Raw genomic sequence first — 25,121 nt, 5'->3', positions numbered from 1 at the left:
ATTGGAGTTCAGGTGTGCCAAGGAAGGACTTTGTACGACGGAAGATGCCGAGTCAGTGACTGGCTTTGGAGGCCAACTTAGAAATATGGCTTGCCCAAGAAAGATCATGGCTGATAGTGAGAGCCAAAGAGTTTGCGTGACTGAACTTCATCAAGAGGTTTGTTAAGAAAGTAAATGAGAGGTTTTGCCAGACGATCTTTTCAGAGAGAGAGAGAGAGTGAAAGTGTGAGATTTGTCAAGAATTGAAAGACATATTCCAAGTGTTTGATCAGCTTGTGATTTTAAAAATGTCTGCAGAAAGGGAAGAGGCTGCTGCTTGCCTATCTGAAGGATGAGGGATATCACAACAGAGGGTGGAGTCATCAGAAAATAGATGGAGAGGATTTTGCAGAGACTGAGAGATTGTTCATGAAGACTTTAGGATGAAACAATATAGAATGAAAGAATAGGATGAAAACATTGATTAAACAGAACATTACCTTGGGGCGCTCCAGCATTGACAGGAAGAGGAGATGGAAATAGTTTGTCAAGAGCCACACATTGACTACGAGAGTCGAGGAAGTCAGTAACCCAAGATTGGAGTTGGCTTTGGATGCAAAAAACAGAGTTTGGAAAGCAAGGCGAGGTGCCAGGCTGTATCAAAAGCTCAAAATATGTCTGACCTCAGGTCTGATATTGAGGGCCTCCATCTATCATTGGGAGAGTGGAAGCAGCATGTCCAAGGTAGAGTGATCTGGTCTGAATCCAAATTGATGATCTGAAATGAGGCCATTGGAGAAAAGGAAGGATTTTATATATATTGCAATGATGGATTCCATGACCTTGATAAATGATTGGAGGTAAGCTGATGGGTTTGTAGTAAGTTCTCTCCAGGATTTGAAGGTAAGTTTTTTCAGAACAACTGCCTCACCACAGGATTCAGTGCACCATTGGCAGGAAGTAGGGTCGGATAACTGAAGACGAGATGGGATTAATCCGTACTGTACATAAAAGAGAGCAGGGTTTCTGTGGAAGAATTCCCAGGATAAACCAATATCAGGGGCAGTAGATATAGGAGACCAGTCCTGAAGTGAGATGGCTGCTTGCAATCCATGCCAATACGTTACACAAATTACCAAAACCATTGGTTTTGTTTGGGTCAAGTTTTATTTGTGATTTTGGACCTCCAAAAAACCTAATCATACGTCGAATAGTATACTACGGTGAAATTAAGAGAGTCAGAATGCACGTACGTCAGAACACATGGTAATCAAGCATTACGTTAAGTAAATTACTACAAAAAAAAGCATCACAAAATTTTTGAACGACCTCATATTGGGGTTAAGCAATACGTGACCATGTGATGAATCAGCTCATTCTGATATAACCATGGAGGGTGACATGGATAAGAGGTGTCCAGTTCATTTTTTTCATAGCACATTAATGCTTGTGTGTGCATTAATGTGTATTTCCCAATCATGCTGTTCATCTTAAGAGTGCTTTAAATGCACGTTTCCCAATCGGCCCGATACAGCATTTTGTCGCAGGTTATGACCACAGTGTGGTCAGTCATTCCTGTTTAAAATAGGGAAGATACGAATATTTTATTTATTTAAAAAATCTATTTTTTTTCATTGTGCCAGATTTTAGGGGTTGCCAGATGTTATAACGCTGGGTTATCAATGTTGCACTGTAACACAAATATTATATCAATGAGTAATGTGATTATAAAAAACATTTATAATTTATGTAGTGTTAATGAAATGGTGCTATTATCATAATATGAGAGACAATTTCCCAGAGAAACAACAAAAAAAATGCAAAAAAGAAAATACTTCACTAAAAACAAGTCACCATAACGAATGCGCAAAAACACATACCTTTTGCTGTAAGTATTGTGTTGCTAGTGACATTGCCGACTTCATTCTCAACTGTGCAAGTGTATTCTCCCAAATCATTCTTGGTGACTCCTCTTATCTCCAATAAGGCCATGTTGTTTTTGAAAGTAATCTTGCAATTCCCCATTGACATCAGCTTAGCATCTCCGCGGAACCATGTCACCCGAAATTCTGGCGTTCCGGCAACCTCACATTCAAATTTTGTAGATCCACCAATGATCACTTCCATAGGCTCCAAGCTCCGGATAAATGTTGGGGGTTCTGAAAAGAAAGTACATCAGATGTTAGATTGAAAGCATAGTGAAAACATGAGCGATCATTGAAAACATAAGAAATACTTTGAGATGAAAATATCGCATTGGACAAGCATAATCCAATAGAGAGGTTAGTGCAAAGGTATTCAATTCCAAATTGCCTGTCTTGGCAGCTGACTAACCTAAGACCTTCAAGTGAGCCAGACAGGAATCTCTCCCGACTTCATTTTCAATTGAACAAGTGTAGTTTCCACAGTCTTCAGCATCAACTGAAAGTATTTCAAGGATGGATTGCCCTTCCATTGTTGTTAATCTTCTTTTCTCGCTTTGTTGGATGATGTTCTTTTTCTTCATCCAAGTTACAGATATTTTTGGAGTGCCTGTGTAGCTGCAGCTAAACACAGCAGGTTCTCCAAAATGCACTGTAATGTCACTGATTCTCTGTTGGAAAGTTGGCGGCTCTAAAAATACAAACATTGTGGAAGGTCAATGCCATATTAATATCTATAGATTACAATGATAATGTTTGCTCATGCACACATACGCGTACGTGCACACACACACACACACACACACACACACACACACACACACACACAATAATAATGTCAAAATATATATTCACACACCTTTAACAAGAAGATTGGCAGTAATAGAATCAGTTCCTGCAGGATTTGATGCTTTACACCTGTAACAACCTGATGCTGATGGATCAACTCGCTCAAGAATTAGGATTGCTTTCGAATTTTCAAATAAGTCCCTGATAGTTCTGCTTGGTTTGATTTCCTGTTCATCTTTGTACCACTTGATAGTAAGCGGTTCACTTCCATGAACAATTGTTTCAAACTGAGCCGATGACTTGGGTAAAGCTTCAAGTGATGTCATTGGTTTTGCGAATGTTGGGGGTTCTGAGAATAAAAATGAAATCACGTGATTATAATAACCAAATAAAAAAGGAAAACAATAGGCATGTTCTGCATGCTTGTGTGTGCATGTGTGTGCAAAAAAAAAGAAAATACAAGTTGAGAATTTAAGAAACCTTTCGACATGAAGAGAAAAAGAGTTCAATTTCATGTTTGGCTGTTTCATGATCGACAAAAATAAAATCATATATTTGTATTGAAATCTTTACAAGGCTACACACCTAATATGGCCAGCGATGCAGTGCTGGTATCGCTGCCAGTTGAATTAGAGGCCTTGCAGGTGAAATTGCCTATGTCAGAGGATTCAACATCGTGAATAATGAGGGCAGCAATGTTATCAACAAAGCTAGTGTGGTACTTGTCTCCATCATGTATGTCGTCTCCATCCTTGTACCATGTTACAACCAGTGGCGCTGTGCCAGCGATCTTGCATTCCATAGAGGCGGAGGAGCCAAGTGCACATTCTATTTTCTTCAGTTTCCTGGTTATAGATGCTGGCATGGGTTGAGCTGAATAAAAGACAGAAATTATAAAAATTATTTGTTGTGCTTGTTGGTTTTGATGAAATAATTTCGAGATTTCTTTTATTATACAGATATCTGTCACAATTAGAAATTTATTGTCGGTGAAACTACATTATCTGAAATTTTACAGGTGCCACGCCAAGAACTGGGACAGTACAATTTGATATTATCTTATATATGCATGTATGTTTCATGTTTTTTATGTATGTATGTAAACATATACATGTATATATATATATATATATATTTGCAGCATGCTGAATTAAACACCTTCACACACACACACACATACACACATACACACACACACACACACACACACACACACACACACACACCAACTTGTAAAAAAAGAATGTAATTGGCTTTACTACAATAATTTGTTGCAATTATATCTGACAAAAAAAGTAAATTCTGATTTTAGAAAAAGATGACCAAAACTCACCAAAACATTTTACACAAAAGCAATCAATGTCTTTCTGTCATTTATATTTTTAGCATGAGATAATGGATTTACTTCATTATATAATTATGATGAACCTTTTTGAATGCTGACTTTGTGAGACAAACTGCAGGATAAAAAGATTATCAAGGCCCATTAATTCTTTCAATTTAAGCCCATCCCACACTTCAGATATAATACCTTTTACTCTAAGGGTGGAGGTACTTGATTCACTGCCAACTTCATTAGTCACTTTACATGTATACAGGCCAGTATCTGTCTTCTCTGCTTTGCTGATAACAAGTCGCGCTGTGTTGTTCACAAACGCTATTCGATAGCTCCCACCCGACCGGATCACTTTTCCATCCTTGCTCCAGGAGGCTTTCATTGGAGAATAACCAGTCACGTGACACTCAAGCTCAGCCATGTGACCAGTTGTCACTTCTACTGGCTCCAGTTGTTGTTCAAACACTGGAGGAGCTTTGCACTCTACACATATAAATCATAAAGATGTATGTTAAAAGTAAACAATGATAAATGCAAATAAAAACATTAATCCTTATCATCAAATCATCCATAAAAATTGAGTTGTGCACATGAATTGTACAAACCTTGCACTGTAATGCTAGCGCTGCAATTAACACTTCCAGCTTCATTCGAGACTTTGCAAGTGTATTTTGCTTGATTGAGTTTCTCTACAGCTTTGATTTCAAGTGAAGCGATGTTGTCCTCAAATGATAACTCAATATTATCTCCACTGGTAAGTTCTTCTTTATCCTGCAACCAGGATACTTTGAATGGTGCTGAGCCCGTAACATAGCACTGAAGTTTGGCTGGAGATCCTTCGATAGCCTCAGCATCTTTCATTCTTCTTGTGAAGGAGGGTGGAACTTTGCGTTCTACAAAATCACAAGATAAAGTATGAAGCTCTAGCTACAATATTATGGAAAATATATTCACATTCCAAATCAACATAAGTGACAGAAGAAAGCAACAAATAATTATCTGATCAGAGCACATTGTATTGCCTAATGAAGACTTTGCTGAAGAGAATAAATTTAAACGTCTACCTTTCACAGATAAAGGTGCACAGCACATGTCATGCCCGGCATCATTGGAAGCTTTGCACATGTAGATTCCAGCATCCTCTTTCTCAGCATTAGCTATGATCAAAGATGGTGCATTGTCCCAAAAATGCATTTTGTACTTGGAACCAGATTTAATCCCTTTGTTGTCTTTCAGCCAAGACACCTTAATGGGCATGGAACCTGTCACGTGACATTGCAGTTCTACCTTCTCTCCAACGATGATGGTCTCCTGGGCCAGTTTTTGATCAAACACTGGTGGGAGTTTACGTGCTACAATAAACACAAAAGAAAAACAAAGGATAGAATTAGATTCACCTATCGACAGATTATAAGAAAGAAACTGGACCAAGGCTGGAATCAGATTTTTCTTCAGAGATGGAAAAAAATCGAGAACAGTTATGGTATTTGACTTTCCGATACTTTAAAACATCCTTAGGTGGAAAAGACTGCAACACACCTTTTATGTCCAATTTGGCCTCTGTTGTGACTTTTCCTGCGTAATTTGAAACTTGGCAACTGTAAAAGGCTGTGTGGGACATCAGAGCTTTGGGGATCTCAAGAGAAACTGTATTTCCTTCAAAGGACATGTACACCTGATCCGCTTCTGTTAACTCGACACCGTTCTTAAACCAGGTGGAAGTGAATGGTGATGTGCCTGTTACAAGGCAGTACATTTTAGCTGAGTCTCCTTCTGTAACTTCAAGATTTTTCAGTTCTTGAGTAAAAGTAGGTGGAGTTTTCAGCACTGTGGAAGGGAAAGCATAAAGTTCTCACAAAAAAAACAAACAGCATAAATTTATTGAAGTTTATTCAGCTTTAGGGTCACAATAAATTTATTATTAGCTTTATTGAAATTTATTCAGAGGTCATATTTATTGAACTATTGTTCAAGCTGGAAATGGTAACGGTTGCAAGAAAATTGTCCAATAGGACATAAATGAAATGACCTATTAATTAACAAAAAAAGAAAAATATTATATATATATATATATATATACATATATATATACATATATATATACATATATTCATATATTCAAATATACATATATTCAAAATATATATATACATGCCATATTCAAAAGTATTAGGTAGCAGGTCACAAACCCAAGCTACTTGGTCATAATGTAAAAAGTCAGCAAGATTTACATTGCAGAGTAGCCGAAAGTGTTGTGTAATGTATGGTATACTCGATTTTTAGCAAATATAAAAAAATCTTCAGTATGTATTTCATTTTAATATATTCATGAATTCACCTGTGACTGTAACTTGGGTTGATGAGGTAGCAGATCCAGCACTGTTTTCCACTACACAAGAGTATTTCCCTGAATCTGCTGCTTTCAGATCCTTCAAGTCCAATACAGCAACGTTGTTCCTGAAGCTAATTCGCCGATTTGCACTTGATTTGAGATGCTCATCATCCATGTACCATGAAGCCAAGAAGTCAGGCGTCCCATCCACCTCACACTCCAAGCGTATAGTGCCCCCAACGTTTGTAGACATTGGGGTCAATTGTCTTACAAAGCGAGGAAGGTCTGAAGAATCAAAGTTAGCAAATTAAACGTTTATACAAATATATGCAAGGCTCTACATGCTATATATTGAATAGAAAAATAATCAGCAATCTAAACAAACCCACAATGTAATATAAATGAGCACGTTCAAGCTGAGGATTAATAGTTACAATCCAGGAAAACCTATCGTAATGAAAATGATTTTTTCCCTTCTTCACACGTTGAGACTTATGGAAAAATGAGATGGTAGAGGGTAAAAAGGCAACAAACGGGCAGTAAGATCCCTTGACAAATGAAGACAGACATTGCAACCAGGTTGAAGAAAAGTGTTATACTGAAGGCACAAATTTAAGTAAAGCCATAGGGTCACAACAAATGGACAAGTTATTCCAGAAGGCTAGAAAGGTCGGTGTGGACAATTTGCAATGGGGAATTGAGTTATTGACATAGACTGTGGAAACACCACCATTGGAAGGGTGTGGAGCTTGTCATTATGGAAGAGAAAATATCTGGGGAGAGACACAGAAGAATTGGAGACATCCTGTGAGAAGAACGTTTCCAATATGCATACAATGTCTGGAGCGGCAACAGTTAGTTATCTGAATGGAAATATTGTAATATTAGATCAGAGACTGAAAACATTGGTAGACCACAGTTGTTATGGGGTTGGAGGAGTAAATAGGGCAGTGGGCATGGGGTGAGGAGGGGCACAGTACACGTGATTGGGGTTAGGGTTGGGTTATTGGTCGATTGCTGGTTGGGCAGAATGAATTGTTAGGGTTAGGGTTGGGTTATGGCATTGTATATTAATCTCCAATACAATTATCATATTGGTAATTTTAAAAGGTTGCACACAGATCAAGAGCAGATTCAGTATTCCAAGCTCTATCAGATGAAGACAGACATCACAACCAGGTTGAAAGGAAGTGTTATCGAAGGCACAAATTTAAGTAAAGGTGTAGGGTCACAACAAAAGGACACAGGTCACAGGTTTGTGAGCCAAATAGAGAGGGAACAGAAAAAGTGGGAAACAGTGTAAAGTAAGATGAAGCCTTTCAAAATAACATTTAAAAGAAGTTTTGAATATAACAAATAAGCAATTAGTTCCATAAGCAATAAATAAAAAGAAAGAAGTAATGAGGAGGAAAAGGAAAACAACAGGGCAGAATGAGTTTGAGTTTGTTTTTTTTCGTGTAAATTATTTTTTCACTTTTTGAGGAGTTTTGCAAAGAAAAGGGAAAGGTATGATGGAAAGAAAGCATGAAAAGAGGAAGCAAAGGAGAATAGAGTGATAAAGTGTCTTGAATAAGACTCAAACAGGCTAGCCTAGGGCCAAGGCAAACAATCTCAATATCGATATCACAGGAGCACCCATCATAATGATGATTAAGAAGACAAGGGAATGGATTACTAATACGATCAACAACACAGGGGAGCAAATGAGAATTCACAGGAGAGATCCGATCCGGTATTCTTAGCTTTGGAAGAAACTTTCATGTAACTGTAAAAATTGTCTCCACTTGAGAAGCAGATAGAACGAGAAGTACAATTGTTGTCAAAAATGTAATCGAAATAACCCAATATTTTTACATTATTTGACTAATATCAATTTCAAGAAGACATTTTTACCGACATGCAGACCTCTGAGAAGAGAAGTTGTCTGTATATATATATATATATATATATATATATATATATATATATATATATATATATATATATATATATATATATATATTGTTGCGGTTTTGAGTCTGTCAAGTGAGTTTAATAAAGGTTAAAGTCTGTCCCCCATAGTTAGTCACACAAGCAACATGTAGCCTCGCGATAGTATCGTTATGTCTTAGTATTTGTAAGCTTAGTCCTTTTCCAGTGTTACTTCTGCGTTGAGTAGGAGCCAGGAGAATAGGCCTTACTTGCCACCGATTTTCCAGCCACCCTAGCCTCGATCCAGTTTGCTAAGCATTGGTTGATCATTGGGCGAGTTAACACGAGGCAGGCCTAGGAAGGTCGGGGCGGAGTCGAGGGTGGAGCGGCAGAAGCGATGACGGTAATCACGAGCCGCCAATCAGAGCTCGGAGGTGGTGACGGCGGCGTGGCGTCAGAGGGCGTGGTGAGAAGAGTCAGGTGAGTTCCAGAAGGTTCGGGGGGCGTAGCTATAAAACCGGCTGCGCGAAAGCCCTCGGGAGGACTTGTATGAGAGGACTTGCTGTGAGAGAGAAAGATAAAGGACTAGCGTGGGAACACTTAATGAGAAGGACTTGCACGCCAGGACTCGCAGAGGAACAGAGGACTAGCGCGGGAACACTTAATGAGAAGAACGTGCATGCCAGGACTCGCAGAGGAACGCAGGGCTTACAGCAGAGGACTTGCGGCAAAAGGATTGGCGAAATAACTTGATAAGCGGTGAAAGCTGATGAACTTGACGAACTTGCACAAGAACGCGCGCGCTAACCAGCTCGGAGTGTATAGAAGAAGAGGAGTTGGCCGCTACATATACACGGGCGCAGCCAGGGGTGCCGTAAGGGGGGGGGGGGGGGAAGTTAGGATGATTCCAAGGGCCCTGCACTGACAGCGGCCCTAAAAATTATGAGAACATTAGGTAAAAATGTGCGCACATGCTTCATAGGGGCCCATTGTGATATCTTTTCATGGGGCCCAAAATCCCTGGCGGCACCCCTGGGCGCAGCCAGAAGCGCTTAGAATGAATACAGTGCATTTCAGACTGAGTAGACTGAGTAACTGAGTGAGCAAGGCTGAGTAACCGCCAGCCACGCTAAAGTCCGCCCTCTACCGTTCCGCCACATCATCTGTTTGTACGAGAGACGCGCTACGAGTCCCTGCCTTCGCCTGCCACCATCTTCGCGGGACGTGCCAGGGACCGTGGAGAGCCGGACGGGGACCATCTCTCGACGCGTTGGGGAACACCTGCCCTTCTGCAATTCCCTGTGTGAGTGTGAGACGGGCCCGTTGTCCCAGGGATAAGTTAAGACTGCTTAAGGATTGCTCTGTGTCTCTTCGTCCTTGAACCTGTATATACGTGTGGGAATAATTAAACCCATTTGTTCTTCCTTTCTTCCTGATTCGACCGTTTCTGTGGTTTCTCCATTTGACTAAGTGTGGCACGAATAAGATCGCTCCAATCGGGTTCCACTAAGTAAGACTGCGCGGACAACGTGTACGCAATCCGCTCAGCATACTCCAACCACACGTGGTTCGTGCGAGGCTTGTTTCCTCGCTCCCAGGGCAGCGCGGGGAATTAGGTACGAGCGAAAAGTAGTCCCGAAACCCTACGCTGCGTGTGTCCGGGAGGGACGTAATAAGTCTCGGTTCCGCCAGGCCCAGTAAAGACAAGGGGATTAACCCCCCTTGAAAAGGGGAAGAAGGCCGGCGTAGAGGGCCGCAACAATATTTATATATATATATATATATATATATATATATATATATATATATATATATATATACATATACTTAAGTTATTGAACAATATAGGTATTAAGGAGTTACAGAATGTTTTAAATGCAATGACAAATGAGTAAAATATAATGTATGCACCTGTAACTGATAGTGTTGCAAAGCAGAAATCTTGTGCGAAACGATTCTGAATTCTACACTGGTAGGATCCTTCGTCTGATTTACGGACATTTGCAATCTCCAATGTTGCAGATGTTTCTTTGTTGATAATGTTGTACTTGTGGCTGTTCTCAAGTTCCATGTTCTGTCTTAGCCAAACAACACTGATATTTGAAGTTCCACTGAAGGAGCAGGTAAAGACTGCCACATCCCCAGCTTTTTGAGATATGTCTTGCAGTTTCTTTTGGAAGATTGCTGGTTCTGTTAAATAAAACAGTATTAATGTTATTAGGAAAAGAATCCAAACAAAAAGCAAAAAAGTCAGATGTGAAACTTAAAAAGGTTGCACACAGACATATGCAGTTTCTTAACAAACCTCCGGAAACTATGCCGGTTGATAAAACATCAATTTCATCTCTTTGGAACTCTTGAAGTTTAGTTGCTGGGGGTTCTATAAAAAAAAGTTATCAAAACAAACAATCATCCCATCCCATTTCAAGACTTAGAAAATTGCAATGCATACAGTCCAAAAAAGAAAAAGAAAAAAGGGAAATTTCACTCATTTAAATTAGGGAATACAATGCGCTTGTATTGATTGGTTCCAATACAAATTCATTATATTTCATCCTTTTGAACCCACACTTTTACAAACCTGTTGACATCCGTGATGTAAGTGATTCAGTTGATTCAGTTTCTGTTACAACACTCTTAAGCTGTAATGTTGATTCCTCAGATGGTTCTTCAAATTCTTCTTCCTCTTCCTCTTCATCTTCCTCTCTGGCCTCTGGAATTTCTATAGGCAACAAAAATACTTTACTAAGCAACTGCAGCATATTATTTCACTAGGTGTTAAAAAAAAGGGAAAAAAAGGATGTCTGTCTGTCTGTGCACCAGGCTGGAAACAGAGTGTCAGTTCTGCCAAAAATAATTTATTGATGAGGGTTACATTCCTGGACGGATCTCCACTCCAATGCAGGATGCTCGACTGAGTGTGCAGGAATTTAGAATTTGGCCTAGGTGCCAGCGATAGCTCGCCTACTCTTAGCGAAGGACATTGTGGGATATTTAATATCCACAAATTAAAGCCAGCAGGTGAGATATAAAGGATGGCAATGACCAAATTAACGAACATTAATAACCAACATTAAAAAATATTATTGATTGAAAAGCCAACATTAATAGACACTCTCTGTGTTAGTCGACAATATGAGTATAACAAATCAATGTTAATAGGAGACCTATTAAAAAGTCGCTGGTGGTCATAGCATCAGATTTTCATGTCAGCTGTAAACCAGGAAAGGTCTTATAAAGAAGAGTAGCGGTTTTCCTTTAACTAGATGTAGTTCTAAGACAGTTCCTCAATATATGATTATAGGATGCTGGAATAGAGGGTATGCATGACCTGCATGCCTAGCAGCCAAAATAATTGTGAAAAAAATGATTAAAATATTTTGTTGTTTTAAATGAAAGGAAATAAAATGAAAAGCAAACTACACCATTCTTGGGTATGACAACTTCTGATTGTGCATGACTTTGCCCTCCTGGAGGATCGAACAAAGTGTTCAAAGAAAATATGTCATGCCTCACAGCAGTTTATAACATAAATTCATGTTATTATGCCATAGTTTCAAAGTGTGCATATTTTGCAATGCTGGTTACATACAATCAAGCATCAAATAACGTTTTTTTATTAAATAAAAGCATTCAAAGAGCCCACATGCCCGACTTCAAGAAACCGTAGTCACCAAAATGATTACATGTGTATCTGCCTTCAGGCCTGTACATCATATAATCACAGTGGCTTTGCCACGGGAAGTCTGGCATGTTTCTTACACACCTATTATCGTGACTGGTGCAGAGCAAGTATCTTTTCCAGCTTTGTTGCTGGCTTTGCAGGTGTAGTTTCCACAATCAGAAGTCTGTGTCTGAACAATTGTGATGCTCGCTGTTATGTTATCAAAACTCATCCTGTATTTCTCCCCATGGAAGATCTCCACGTTGCCCTTGTACCAGGAAATATCCACCGGCGTTGTACCAAAGACTTTGCACTCAAGTACCAATGGTGAGTTCAGTTGTGCCTCAGATCTTCTAAGTTTCTTTATAAACGATACTGGAACTGTTCGATCTGCGCATAAAATCAAAGCTGTCAGTGACTATAAAGACTTTTTCAATTATACCATTTAAAAATACTTTAATCTACACTATAATAGACAAATTGTTCTGCACAACTTGTGATTTTTTTTATATATTTCATTACTTTAAGAGCTCACTAAGTAAGCTCACATAAATAAAACAAGTTGGGGGTTTCTGCAAACAAACAAAACTGCATCAATAAAGCAGTTTCCACATGATCACAAACTGTTTTCACAATGATTTGATATATTAGGTTGACACAATTCTCGATGTAAAGCAATCATGTAAATAACTATTAAAATCAATTTAAAATGTACTCCATGTGCAACTAAAATTTTGCATCTGTAAAAGGGGAACCACAGGTTGCACTACTGTACAATTTGTCATGAGATATTACTTGATCCATGCTACAATTTGCAGGCGATTACAAAACCGATACCAATTTGTATCCAATATAATTTGTTGTTGGCAATAGTATTGCCCTGGATATCTACTGCTGCTGAGACAACACATTATCATATTGGCTTTTCTGAATCAAGGATACAGAGTTCTAACACACCTATGATAATAAGTGGTGCAGAGCACATATCACTTCCGACTTTGTTTGTGGCTTTGCAGGTGTAGTTTCCTTTGTCCAGTGCTTGCGTCTGTACAATGGTGAGGCTTGCTGTCATGTCTGTGAAACTCATCCTGTACATCTCCCCATGAAAGACCTCGACATTGTCCTTGTACCAAGCAATGTCCACTGGCAATGTGCCAAAAACTTTGCACTCAAGAACTGCAGAAGCATTTAATTCTGCCTCTGTTTTTCTCAGTTTCTTTATGAAGGAGACAGGAACTGTTCGATCTGTATGCAAAAATGAATGAATTATATTGTCTGTCAGAAAACAAATCCCATCTTCAACAATTGCAAACATTGCTGATGATAAAGTTAAATGAATTTAGGTGTGGATAAAAGCATTACTAATATTATTAGAAATGCTCGCAATCAATTTAATAGCATAACTAAATAAGATTGACATTACTCAGAACTCATGTGCACCATGTATGATATGTACGTGCATCCATATTCAGGTTGATACAACATACGATCATAATGGTTTACAAAAGTATCTGTGGAATGTTGGTTACGCACCAATAATCATAAGTGGTGCAGTACAGATGATGCTACCAGCAGCATTGGCAGCTTTGCAAGTGTAGTTCCCTCTGTCAGTTGGGTCTGTCTGAATAATGGTAAGGCTGGCAGTAAAATCTGCAAAACTCAACCTATACTTTTCTTCATGGAAGATCTCCACATTCCCTTTGTACCAACTAATTGAAATTGGCAAGGTGCCTGACACTTTACACTCAAAAACCGGACAGGAGTTCACATCGGCATCGATTTGTCGAAGTTTCTTCATGAATGTTGGTGGGATTGTTCGATCTGTGCACAAAATTGACATAAAATTACATGCTTGTACAATTATGCTGTTTCAGCAAACATCAAGTAATAACTGTACACAAGTCACTTTGCTCAATAGAGTTTTTAAATTTTAGTTGACATAAAAAATAAACTTTGTAATTTTTACAAACAATTAATGTTAGCAACACTTGATTGAAATGGTTGCAAATAGGTAAAAACAATTGATAAAAACTCAGATGAATAACTAAAAACAATTAAAACGATTTAGCTAATAGTTTGTGTTACTAAGAATTATAAGATCTCAGCCCACATACCTATAACAATGAGCATGGCTGTGCATGTCACAGTTCCAGCTGAATTCATTGCCTTGCACATATAGGTTCCCTTGTCAGACTGTGCAGCATTCATGATTTTGAGACTGGCTGTCCTGTCAATGAAACTCATCCGATATGTTTCTTCATCTTCAATCTCCACACCGTCTTTGAACCAAGAGATTGTGATGGGCAACGATCCAGAAATGCTACATTCTAGGGCCACAGAAGAGTTGAGGTCCACCTCCGTTTTCTTGAGCTTCTTTGTGATGGACGGAGGAACAGTCGGATCTGTGCACAATGGTGCAATTATAATCAAAATTACATGTGCAATATATATATATATATAAATGATGCTTCAATATTATGTAGCTATATATTTTAAATCTGTTACCAATATCACTCTTGTTGGGAACACTTTTGCATTACTCATTATGGCAGCATAATCCTTATTGAAACACTTTTGTAGAAATCTATTCTCACTTTTATGACATAATGATCAATAATATTGGTTTTTATTTAAAGCACATGCAGTAGTTATTTAAGATATTGTAACTAACCCAGAAAAAGTATTTTCAAGAACTCTTTCATATTTGTATCACACACCTTTGACAACCAGAGCCGCAGAACATAGATCACTGCCGGCTGAGTTTGATGCCTTGCATGAATAGATGCCTGCATTGGCAATTTCAGTGTGTGGAATGGTAAGGCTGGCCATTGCATCTACAAAGTGCAGTTTGTACAAGTGTCCATCAAAAATTTCAAAATCTTCCTTGTACCAAGACACGCTCATGGGAAAGCTTCCCGTAACCTTGCAATCCATTGCGGCAGGTGTGCTCAAATTTGTCTCAACCTTCCTAAGTTTCTTGATAAAACTTGGTGCAATTGTGGGATCTGTGCAAAACGGGTATCACATCAGCACAATATCCTAAGTGGGGCATTCAAATGGTTCTACAAACGACATACGGACATCCAAGACACGATAAAAAAAGTAGAACAAACTGTAAATAAAAATATTTTCTTAATGATCATACATACCTGTGTATTGAAAATTTAAAAAACCTTGGTGTGTCTTGGACTATCGTGAGTATCTCATTCATACATCCTTTTGAATGCCCCCTCATACATCCATAAACACATGGAATTTGTCTTTACTATTTTCTTAAAATAGGATCAATGGAAACCTCTGCTTTTTCCTTTATATTTTTTCTAATGATTATAATCAAATTTCAGTAGAAAATTAAGTTGACCTGATGGATAAGAAATCCTACAACTGGTATTGCTGATATGATATGCATGTGTATCAACCTTCAGGCTAATACAAAATGCAATCAATCAGCTATATTTACAACCATCCTCACAAGTACACACCTACAACCCGCAGAGAACCAGTGCAGGAACTGGTACCAGCTGAGTTTGATGCTTTGCACGTGTAGTTTCCTTTATCTGGAAATTCAGCATCAGAGATTGTAAGGGAGGCTGTTCTATCCATGAAGTCCATTTTGTACTTTTTCCCTGAGAAAATTTCCTTGCTTCCTTTGAACCAGGAGATGGCCATAGGCAAAGTGCCTGCTATCTTACAATCCAATATCACATCAGAGTGCAAGTTGACTTCAGAACCTTGTAGTTTTCTCGTGAAAGATGGCAAGAATGAGCGGTCTGTACAGATCGTCACAAAAAGACAAACACAGAAAAGTTTAAATAAAAAAATAATAACCCAATATAAATATTGATTAGATCTGTATTTGCAAAAAAAAAATATTTGAATGTCAATGCTAACTGTACCTTTAACAACCACTTGGCCACTACAGATGTCACTGCCAACTTCATTATGTGCCACACACACATACATTCCACTGTCAGTTTTGCTTGCTGTAAGGATGCTAAGACAAGCAACACTATCAGCATAGGAAACTTTGTAGTTCCCAACAGATTTGATATCCCTATTGTTCTTGGACCATGTGACATCAATGGGTGTGGAACCCGTCACAATGCATTCCAGGTTGACTGTCTCGCCTTCAGTGACTTCTGTAGCCTCAATCTTTGTTTCAAAGAGGGGAGCAATCCTCCTCTCTAGTGAAAAATAAAAAGTACACAACATTTCGTTACTACATGAACTCATAACAAACGGCAGTGATAATTCGTGTGGAAATCTATATTTGACAAACCTGTTGTTTGAAGCATTGCACTACTCGATATAGAGCCCAAGAGATTTGTGACTTCACATGAATATTCACCAGCAATAGAATAGTCCACAACTGGAATGTCCAACATTGAAACACTCCCATGAGAGGTGATTAAACAGTTATGATCGCTGTATAGTTTTACACCATCTTTGTACCACGTGAAATCAAACGGAGGTGTTCCTGTCACATGGCAGTGCAGTTTCACATAGGAACCTTGAGCGGCCTGAGAGTCTTTTAATTCTTTAGTGAAAGAAGGAGGGTGTTTTTTCTCTGGAAGGAAACAAAATAATAAATGACTTGATGATATAGAAGGAAATATCAAATTTTCTCAAAATGTTTCATGAAGATGAAAACATTCTCAAAGAGTGTGAAAATGAAAACTACTGCAGAGGTTTAACTTCAGTTATACCACTGCATGTATTTTCATATGTATTTTGAAGTGAACATGATTGAAAAGCAAACATGAAAACAAATGCAAAATATATATTTATATATATTTGTTTTCTGCATTTGTTTTCACTTGACACACCTGATACAGTTAAAAGAGCTTTTGTTGCTGAGCTGCCATATGCATTCACAGCTTTGCAGCTGTATTCACCACTGTCTGCATTGGAAATATCTCTCAATTCCAAAACACCCATGTTGTTTGTCCGGGATATCTTGCAGTTGTCACTGGTTCTCATCTTCATGGTTCCTTTGTGCCATGAGACCTGGATCTCAGGCGTGCCAGCCACCTCACACTCTAAGTGCACAGTACTGCTTGCCAGAGCTTCTGTACTTTCCAATTCTTTTATAAAGTAGGCCGGTTCTAAAATAAGAAGAAAAAAAAACTGTCTTTCAAGACCCACATAAATTATCAACACTGTATTGGGGATTTTCAAAATAAATTAATGGAATAAAGCTTTATTTAGAGTAGTTTCCTGAATAGAAGCTTGGCTGATCATATATACAATAAAAAATGAAAGAGCAAAAAAAACAATTGAAATTACAAGATTTCAATCTTCTCCAAGGGATGAATGGCAAGCTCAATGTGAAGAGAGGATGGGTTTTTGAAAGATAATTGCAGCAGTTATGCATCATGGCTTATGCTTTTGTGAAGAACATGTTATACATTCTTGAGAAGACACCACTATATGATGGGTTTAATTCACCAAATTGAACCTCATACTCATAGATGTGAGAAAGGTGAAAGTTTCCGTAACATAAAAAACTAGAACGGCACTCAGTAGAGAGCATACCTCCGCCAGGTGAACAGTTTACGTTTTGGTTCCCAGAGTAGATCAGAAAATCACAATACAGAATAACATTTAATCAAAATCATCCGTCAACAACTTTTTGAGATATCCTGCTTTGTATAGTTTTTGGCCCCATCTCCCAATGGTGAAGAATCACTTTAAAAATTATAGTAGCCGGATCCGAATCCGGATCTTCACCAAAATCTAATAATTTCGTCTGTGTCACAGACACTACCTCTCTGTCAAATTTCGTCCGAATCCGTCCACAACTTTTTTAGATATCTTGTTCACAAACAAACAGACAGACAGACAGACAGGGGTGAACACATAACATCCATCCACATTTGGTGGCACAGGTAACAAAAAGCATCGTTTTCATTGCATCGGAGGTTATAATGGAAACGACGGTTAACTAAGCTATAATTACATAGGAATAACGAAGGTATAGTGTTTGTGTGTCACTTCTGATTGCAAAAGAAGCAATGTTTTTCTTTCTTTATGTTTGTGGAAACTTTTCAGATATTCGTCGTGTCATCCATCCATGCTCACACAAGTTGCACAATATGAGCAATGTAGATTTCAATACTGACCAAGAATGGAGAGTGTGCTGCTGCAGGTGTCTTTTCCAGCCTCATTGTGAATTGTGCAGCTGTAGGTCCCACTGTCACCTTTCTCTGAGTCTGAGATCTGTAAAGTGCACTCATTCCTGCTGCTGACGAGGTGGAACCTGTCTCCAAGTTTAATAAGTTTGTTATCTTTGTACAAACGAACGTCAATGTCTGGTGTTCCAGAAAAAACAAATGTGATGATGGCCTTATTGCCAGCCACAACCTGTTGGTCTGATGGCTTCTTGCGGAAGTGTGCTGGCTCTGCAAAAATAATGACATGTTTCAATAATTAGCTCCATATTGTCTCTCTTAGAGGTCGACAAATGCCAAATGTGCATGTAATATGCATAATGTGCTGTAATGGAAGCCAATGTATTGTAGTATCCACACTATATACGACTTGGAAACATGTTAGTTAGGATACTATTCCATTGTATTCTGCACAAAACACTATATAATTCTGCAGATTATGACATATTTATGATATATTATTATGATTATGACAATTGAAAAATCTTTGAATATTCATGTGAATTTGTCTAATGTGCCACTTGAAGCCTCAGTACTGCATGGTGACAAACCTTTTACAAAAAGAGTGGCCTTGCAACTTTCCTTTCCTACAGGATTAGACACCTCACATATATAATCTCCAGACGCTGCTGGTGTCAAGGCACTGAGCTTCAGCTCAGCAATCATGTCCTCAAGGCTGATTGAACAATTCCTGCCACTGGAAATCTCCTGCCCATTTTGGTACCATTTTACCAAGAGTGGTTCACTGCCTGAGATGGTACTTGTAAACGTTGCTGTTGCACCCTCAATTGCCTCCACTCCTCTGAAGCATTCCACAAATCCAGGTGGCTCTGCACAATCACAAAATAAAGTATAAAGTGAGTTCTCACTTTGTGGAATCTATAAATTCTTCCTGTGAAGACGAGAGGCCATCATGGTTTGCCATCAAATAAGAAAGGATAAGACACTATAAATAAAAAGGAGTAATGAATATTATGAGCTTTGTCTAAAAGAAAATGAGTGGCTAATAAAATGGGCTTTGTGGTAATGTATTTTTTGGAGATCAATATCAACAATATACAAAAACACAAGTACCATTTTAGTGCTGAAGCATATGTGTAAATACAGCGGTCTAGCTTCAATCTCTCTTTCTTGCAAAAAAACATCATACACTTTTCATCATGCACTTTTCTTACTCATTTTCACTCCTCACCTTTACATTCTCTCACTTATATTTCTCTTTCTCAATATTTATCAATGCAGTTATTTTATTTAAGGCCTGGCCTTGATGAGGATAATATAGTCCATGACTGGAGCCCTCATCAAAAAAAAAAAATATATATATATATATATATATATTCCAATAAATTAGAAAAATTATGGACAAAATGAGATTATGTAAGAGTTATCATTATTATCAATGCTATTTACAAAGCGTTGGTCTTGCAGAAAGAGACTGATGGCAAGGGTTATGCTGGGTGGTTTGCCATTGCCTTCCCAGGGAATAGTTGTATTGGGGAACAGTTAATATGAAAGATAATTGCCTAAATACCATTCTACCATATAGGTGACAATTACTCTTCTTCACTACCAGATCATATCTACACTTAACTCACCTATAACCACCAGTGGAGCAGAGGAAGAATTACTGCCGGCAGAGTTTGATGCTTTGCAGGTGTAATTGCCAGTGTCTGGTAGTTCCACTGAATTAATTGTCAAAGTGGATGTCTTCTCCATGAGTTGCACTGAGTAGTTATCTCCATCGAATATTTCATGATCATTTTTGTACCAGGAGATGACCATTGGCATGGTACCAGAAAGGCAGCAGTCAAAAGTTACATGGGTGTACACTTGGACCTCTGTTTTTTTGAGTTTCCTTGAAAAGCTTGGTGGAACTGTGCGATCTGTACATAATTTTACAAATCAGTGAGAATATTATAATTCAGAGCATGTCCTTTAAACATAAAAATGTCATATTTACCTCACAACAAATGCACCTATGGTTTCGCACCAAAAATTGCTTAATGGCAATTGCAGGTGTCATCCTTTGAATAATATCAGTATATATATATATATATATATATATATATATATATAACCTCCTAATCTAGTGTAAATAAATATAACTATAGTAAGTAAAAAACTAAATTTGGCTTGTCATATCGCTATTGCATCGCCATTTCATTAACATCTTGTGTCTTGTTCGACATATAAATTCTCTGATATAATATATATCAGCATTGTATGGGCATCCTCCTGTGAAACTTCTAATTGGATATTTTTTACATACTCATGTGGTTTATAGACAAAAGTGGGTTTGAAGTCCTCTCTGAAGGACATGTTTTCCTGGGTGCAACGTTTTCTGTGAACATTCCATCAAAATATTCATCTTTTGCATCTGATATCATGAATCACATCCAGAAACACAGAACCCAGAGCATGCACTCTTCCAGAACTGCCCAGCTACTTTTGTTTCATTACCTTAAGTTTGAATTAATTACATCATACCCTCACGTGAGCTTCAATACTGTGATGTGATTATCTTTGTCTTGCCTTGCAACATACCTACAACCATGAGCATTGCAGAGCATGTTTCCAACCCAGCCATGTTTGATGATTTGCAAGTATAGTTTCCTCTGTCTGATACATCTGTGTGCAGAATGGTCAGGGTGGCGGTCCTGTCTGTGAAAGTGACCTTGTGTTTCTCCCCAGCAAACACGTCCATTCCATCTTTGTACCAACTAATACTGATTGGCATTGAACCAGAAACTTTGCAATCCAAGATGGCAGTGGAGCCCATATCTGCCTCAAGCTTTTTCAGTCTCCTTGTAAACGAAGGTGGAAGCGTGCGATCTGCAAAAGGATGTCATAATTTAAAATATAACTGAAACAAGTTTTCAAAGGTATCTCTTGTTGAACAATAAGTTTACTGAAGCACAACGATGTCATCGTTTTATACTATTTTTATGGCTATAATAACTAAGTTATGAAATAATACATTGTGGAACTTTGTCACAAATATTATATGAATGTGTATCAAATGCATATGAATTGCATGTAAGTGTATGCAAATCATATAATTGAATACAATTCACAAAATATTTTGGAATTACCGCCTATTGAAGCAAAAATGAAGTGCTCATAGCAATGTGTTCAAAAACATTCAAGAGCAGAGTATTGCTGAAGGCAAAGGTAACATCAATATTTTTTAACCTACAAACATGCAGCGCATGATATGGACCTTGCAACAGAAAGGTCAGCAGATTGCACAAATATCTCCTGCAAAAGTCAACAATGTTGCTTCATGGATACCAACAAACAATCCATTTTTGCCTGCTTCTCACTTACCTACAACTGTTAAAGATGAAGTGCAGTTGTCTGTGCCTGCAACATTCTCGACCTTGCAGGTGTATTGTCCCCTATCATGGACGTCTACCCGAGAAATTGTCAAAGTGGCTGTCCTATCTATGAAGGTCATGTTGAACTTGTCACTTTCAAATATCTCTTGATCATCCTTAAACCAGGAAACCGTCATGTCCAAAGATCCAGATACTTTGCAATCCAAGACTGCTGGTAAGCCCAGATCTGCTTCAACATATTTAAGTTTTCTTGTAAAGGTTGGATGAAACGCACGATCTGTTCAATAAAAAAAAAATCAGTAAGTACAATCCAACAAGAATGTTCTATTACATACCTGAAAATGCTATTATTTATAAAGTTATCTGTACCTTTGATAATCATCTGGCTGCTGCAGATGTCACTTCCAACCTCATTCCGTGCAACACAGCTATACACTCCACCATCACTCTTTGCTGCCTTAAGGATGTTGAGATGTGCAAAATTATCAACGAAATCGATTCTATAATTCCCACCAGATTTGATATCTTGGTTTCCCCGAGACCAAGTTATGTCAATTGGCAATGAGCCTGTCAAGATGCATTCCAGTTCGACAGAACTGCCTTCTGTCACTTCTGTTGTTTTGAGTTTTTTCTCAAACATCGGTGGCATTTTCCTCGCTAAGAAAAAAAAAAACACAAGTGGGAAACAGTAAAGACCAAATAATATGATTACTGATGATTTATAGTATATAAAAAATATAAATAATGTTTTCCTTCATATAATTCACAAACCTGTTGCCTTAAGCACCGCACTGCAAGATGTTTTTCCAGCAGCATTCATTGCTTCACAAGAATACTGGCCAGCACAAGAGTGATCTATGCTAGGAAATTCAAGCATTGAAATATTTCCTTGAGCAGTAATCATGCAGTTATGATTGCTGTACAGCTCTACACCATTTTTGTACCACATAAACTCAAATGGTGGAGTTCCTGTCACACGAACATCAAACTTAAAAGCAGAGGCTTCAGGTGCCTCGGAATCTTTCAATTTTTTGGTGAATGAAGGAGGATGTTTTTTCTCTGAAAGAAAACAAAATTGATGAGCTGGTGATTCAAACATTGCTTTGTGATATTGTGTGCATCACAATACAGTATATTTCTTTGAAATCCAAACAATTGAAAATTGCCAAACATGAAAAATAATGAAGAAATGTAATTACGATTATATTTATGCGTTCATTTTCATTTGACGCACCTGATACATTTAAGACGGCTGTTGTTCCTGAGCTGCCGTATGTATTCACAGCTTTGCAGCTATATTCGCCACTGTCAGCCAATGAAATATTTCTCAATGCCAAAACAGCCACATTGTTTGTCAGCGATATCTTGCAGTTATCACTGGGTCGCATCTTCATGGCTCCTTTGTACCATGAGACCTGTATCTCAGGTGTGCCGTCAACCTCACACTCCAAGGCAACAGTGCTGCCCACCAGAGCTTCAGTGGTTTCCAACTCTTTTGCAAAATATGCCGGTTCTAAAAACAAACATGTCCTTCTTAGTTAGTGGTTCGAGACGATAATTACATACAAGCAATCTGCTTGCCTGTTTGGCCAAGCAGCAAAACAGTGAAGGTGACTCCTCTTTGCAAAGGATTATAATGTCAAATGTATTGTAGAATTTAACTTAGCCTAAAGCATATTCATCTATAATATAAATCAAATATTCAATTGGCAACAAATTTAAAAATAACGTCCCACAAATGATGTTGCACAATTTAGCTGATTTGCATACGGACCCAGAATCGAGAGCGTGGTGCTGCACATGTCTTCTCCGGCTTCATTCTGAATCTTGCAGCTGAAGGAACCGCTGTCACCTTTCTCTGAGCCGGAAATGTCTAATGTGGACTCGTTCCTGCTGCTGACGATGTGGAACTTGCCTCTAGATTCTACAAGTCTGTTATCTTTGTACCAACGAACATCAATTTCTGGTGTGCCAGAGAATCCACATGTTATTCTGGCCTTATTTCCAGCCACAACCTGTAAATCCGTCGGCTTCTTGCGGAAGCATGCTGGCTCTATTGAGAAAACGGGGTAGAAAACAATGAAAACATTAAAGTGGTTGTGACACCTGCTTGTTTTAGAGTCTCATTGAAATATTTATGTCCCCATTAATGTTTTTGCTAAAATTTATGGTGTTGAGTGCGTTACCTTTCTGAAATACTTAAGAGTCAAAAGGACAAAACATTTAAGAATCATACCTTTGACAAACAGTTCAGCTTTGCAAGTTTCTTTTCCAGCTGGATTAGACACTTCACAAGTGTACACGCCAGATGCTGCTGGAGTTACGGCATCTAGGACCAGAGCTGTGACCATGTTCCTGAAACTTATCGTGCAATCTCGGCCACTCCTCAGTTCAGTTTCATTCCTGTACCATTTTAACATAAATGGCTCACTGCCAGCAATTTTTCCCACAAATTTCACAGAACTTCCTTGAATGGCCTCTTCTGAGTGGATGCTGTCAACAAAGTAAGGAGGCTCTGCAAAAAGATTGCATGATTCTAAGTTAATTCTGGACCAGCATAGCGTTGAAAAATTTGAGCAAGGATCATCTTATGATTTCCATAAAGCCCAGCAATAAATAACAAAAATGTGGTACACCAAATAAAAGGGCAAGATACACAAAGTAAATCATATCAGCATGAAAACATGGTCTGACATGAAACCGATGTTATGTCTTACGCACCTAAAACAGAGAGAGCTGCTGAGCAGCCTTCACTTCCAGCTGAGTTGTTTGCTTCACAAGTGTAATTGCCTTTGTCTGACACTTCCAAATGAGCAATGGTTAAGGTTGCATACATGTCTGTAAAACCTTCCGTGTATTTGTCTCCTTTCAAGATTTCATTGCCATCTTTGTACCAACGGATATTCATTGGCTGTGTTCCAGAAAGTTGACACTTAAAGGTAGCCTTTGTATGTAAGGCCTCCCTCGTTGGCTTCAGCTTTCGGACGAATGATGGTGCAACGATTTGCTCTGCAATATCATAAAATGTATGTTTTTAAAATCAATTTTATTAGCTCTTTAAATGTGACTTGCAAAGTTATTTCCTCAGTTGTATTTTCATGACTGCAAAAACAAACAAACAAACAAACAAACCTTTTACTTCCAGTTTGACATCACATAAGTCGGATCCTGCTTTGTTCACAGCCTTACAAGTGTACACACCAGCATCTTCTTTCTCCACCTTCAGAATGACCATGAGAGCTGTGCTGTTGATGGATCTGAGTTTGAAGTTTCCAGCTGACTTGATATCCCTGTTATCCTTTGTCCACGTAAATTTAATGGGGGAAGAGCCTATAACATGGCACTCCAGTTCAACTTCCTCACCGGCCATTGCCTCTATAGCAAGAGGTTGTTCAACAAACTTCGGTGGGATGGGTCGTTCTAAAATGACAAAATTCAAATAGGATTGGATCACAATGTGAATTGTTGAATTCTCATTTTGTGAAACTTCCACAACTTCCAGTTTTGGTATGCTATAAATTGACGAACAATTGCAATGAAACGTAATGGCCAAGAACTACAAGCCATCAATTATTTATTTGTCCTACAAAATCATAACAAAAAAATTATCTTAATAAAATATAACTAATAATGACTGATATTCAACAATACTTAAACCTGTTCAAAAACATTTTTGATGT

At 38.3% G+C, this 25,121-nt stretch overlaps 1 protein-coding gene across 1 annotated transcript in view; it reads right to left on the bottom strand.

Moving 5' to 3' along the window:
- TTN (titin) overlaps positions 1 to 25,121 on the bottom strand; it is a 501,281-nt gene that overhangs the window by 355,548 nt on the left and 120,612 nt on the right. Inside the window, exons 94-126 of the mRNA XM_078776713.1 lie at positions 24,574 to 24,861; positions 24,163 to 24,450; positions 23,678 to 23,956; positions 23,216 to 23,494; positions 22,676 to 22,954; positions 22,213 to 22,500; positions 21,811 to 22,098; positions 21,431 to 21,718; positions 20,648 to 20,935; positions 19,699 to 19,986; positions 18,655 to 18,933; positions 18,056 to 18,334; positions 16,760 to 17,038; positions 16,213 to 16,500; positions 15,830 to 16,117; positions 15,416 to 15,703; positions 14,651 to 14,938; positions 14,048 to 14,335; positions 13,467 to 13,754; positions 12,891 to 13,178; positions 12,036 to 12,323; positions 10,851 to 10,991; positions 10,575 to 10,649; positions 10,181 to 10,459; positions 6,365 to 6,643; positions 5,566 to 5,853; positions 5,091 to 5,378; positions 4,632 to 4,919; positions 4,222 to 4,509; positions 3,276 to 3,563; positions 2,761 to 3,039; positions 2,314 to 2,592; positions 1,860 to 2,138 (exon numbers count right to left, since the gene is read on the bottom strand). Of these exons, the coding sequence (XP_078632839.1) occupies positions 1,860 to 2,138; positions 2,314 to 2,592; positions 2,761 to 3,039; positions 3,276 to 3,563; positions 4,222 to 4,509; positions 4,632 to 4,919; positions 5,091 to 5,378; positions 5,566 to 5,853; positions 6,365 to 6,643; positions 10,181 to 10,459; positions 10,575 to 10,649; positions 10,851 to 10,991; positions 12,036 to 12,323; positions 12,891 to 13,178; positions 13,467 to 13,754; positions 14,048 to 14,335; positions 14,651 to 14,938; positions 15,416 to 15,703; positions 15,830 to 16,117; positions 16,213 to 16,500; positions 16,760 to 17,038; positions 18,056 to 18,334; positions 18,655 to 18,933; positions 19,699 to 19,986; positions 20,648 to 20,935; positions 21,431 to 21,718; positions 21,811 to 22,098; positions 22,213 to 22,500; positions 22,676 to 22,954; positions 23,216 to 23,494; positions 23,678 to 23,956; positions 24,163 to 24,450; positions 24,574 to 24,861 (9,045 nt within the window). The remainder of the gene's footprint in view (positions 1 to 1,859; positions 2,139 to 2,313; positions 2,593 to 2,760; positions 3,040 to 3,275; positions 3,564 to 4,221; positions 4,510 to 4,631; positions 4,920 to 5,090; positions 5,379 to 5,565; positions 5,854 to 6,364; positions 6,644 to 10,180; positions 10,460 to 10,574; positions 10,650 to 10,850; positions 10,992 to 12,035; positions 12,324 to 12,890; positions 13,179 to 13,466; positions 13,755 to 14,047; positions 14,336 to 14,650; positions 14,939 to 15,415; positions 15,704 to 15,829; positions 16,118 to 16,212; positions 16,501 to 16,759; positions 17,039 to 18,055; positions 18,335 to 18,654; positions 18,934 to 19,698; positions 19,987 to 20,647; positions 20,936 to 21,430; positions 21,719 to 21,810; positions 22,099 to 22,212; positions 22,501 to 22,675; positions 22,955 to 23,215; positions 23,495 to 23,677; positions 23,957 to 24,162; positions 24,451 to 24,573; positions 24,862 to 25,121) is intronic.

Source organism: Myxine glutinosa, chromosome 1, assembly GCF_964187855.1.
Source record: "Myxine glutinosa chromosome 1, kmMyxGlut1.1, whole genome shotgun sequence".
NCBI classification, from domain to species: domain Eukaryota; kingdom Metazoa; phylum Chordata; class Myxini; order Myxiniformes; family Myxinidae; genus Myxine; species Myxine glutinosa.
Note: the sequence above shows the minus strand (reverse complement) of the source record. Positions and strands in the feature narration are given on the sequence as shown.